The 1494-nt window shown below is 31.7% G+C and overlaps 1 protein-coding gene across 1 annotated transcript in view; it reads right to left on the bottom strand.

Moving 5' to 3' along the window:
* The window catches only part of LOC132169734 (G-type lectin S-receptor-like serine/threonine-protein kinase SD1-1), a 2405-nt gene extending 1092 nt beyond the window's left edge, over positions 1-1313 (bottom strand). The window contains exon 1 of the mRNA XM_059580718.1: positions 1295-1313. Coding sequence (XP_059436701.1) covers positions 1295-1313 — 19 coding nt within the window. The remainder of the gene's footprint in view (positions 1-1294) is intronic.
* Positions 1314-1494: the final 181 nt, after the last annotated feature.

Genomic DNA, 1494 nt, shown 5'->3' with positions numbered 1-1494 from the left:
AAGAGAGAGAGAGAGAGAGGAAAAAAAGAGAGATAGAGAGAGAGGAAAAATATAAACCGTTCAATTTTTAAAATAATGAGTTAAAAAATCGGTTTACTCTTTAAAAAAATTGGTCTTTCAATCAAGATTTAATGTAATCAAATAAACCATCTATCTTATTTCAATACAAATAATATTTCTTCATTAAGACAATTAAATATATTACAAATAAAATTCCTACATTTTAATTGTCTCACAATATTGATATATAAAGAGAGAGAGAGAATTTCGGAACCTTTTGTTTTCTTCATTAAAATAATTAAATGCATTACAAATAAAACTCCTGGGTTTTAAGTGCCCAAAACTTGTTCATTCTTTAAAACGCCACGTGTCGCAATTATAGGCATTCTCTAAAACATGGGTTCACGACACGTGTCATAATTCTAAGCACTCTCTTCGTTAAAACTCAGTTTTTATATATATTTGAATAAAAATAATATATAAATTTGAAAAAAATATAAGGGACACAAACGAAAACAAAAGTAAGAGAAGATAAAAAGAAAAATAGAGAGAGAAAGAGAAAATTTGGGAACCTTTTGTTTTTTTCATTAAGACAATTAAATATATTACAAATAAAGAGAGAGAGAGAGAGAGAATTTCGGAACCTTTTGTTTTCTTCATTAAAATAATTAAATGCATTATGAATAAAACCTCTTGGTTTTAAATGCACAAAACTTGTTCATTCTTTATAACGCCACGTATCGCAATTATATGCACTCTCTAAAACATGGGTTCAGGACACGTGTCGTAATTCTAAGCACTCTCTACGTCAAAACTCGGCTTTTATATATATATATATGATTACAAGATAATAATCGTAAAGAAAAATACAATTTGAATTTGAATGAAATAACTCTTTCTACATTTGAAACTAAAAGATACACTGAATATTATCACAACTGATACAACTCTTGTTGAGACTATCATGGTGGTTTCAAACTCTTGTTGAGAGTATCACAGTGGGTTCAAAACTGGTTGAGGATCCTTAGTGTGGGAACAGGGAACCCACCGGCATATTGGGTGTTTTATGACAAACTTTTACCAGATTATGTGCAGGGTACTTGGCAATCTCTCTCTCCCTTCACACACTAACAAGGCACATGTTCTTTTTATACATTCGGCCATGAATCAGATTTCTTGTCTCACCTCTCCAATATGTCTCATGTTAAATATTTAGACTTGTACTTGATACTCATATTTTACTATGATCGGCTGCCACAAGGCCCACAATATATGTAAAATGCTGATAACTTACTTGAATTGCTTCCCCTCATAGTGTTTGGGACTTGGAAGGTGCAAAACATGAAGCAAGCTTCCAAGACGCTTGATCATTAGATTCTGATAGTTAGACGTTAGATCAGGGTAAGTCTTTCATGTTGGTAGAAAGTGCTCCTTTTAGGCAATTAGGAGAAGCACTATGATTCATGTGTGCATAAATGCATAATTTCTTCCCTT

The sequence above is a fragment of the Corylus avellana genome, chromosome ca2, assembly GCF_901000735.1.
Source record: "Corylus avellana chromosome ca2, CavTom2PMs-1.0".
Classification (NCBI taxonomy): domain Eukaryota; kingdom Viridiplantae; phylum Streptophyta; class Magnoliopsida; order Fagales; family Betulaceae; genus Corylus; species Corylus avellana.
This window is presented reverse-complemented; position numbering and strand designations above follow the sequence as displayed.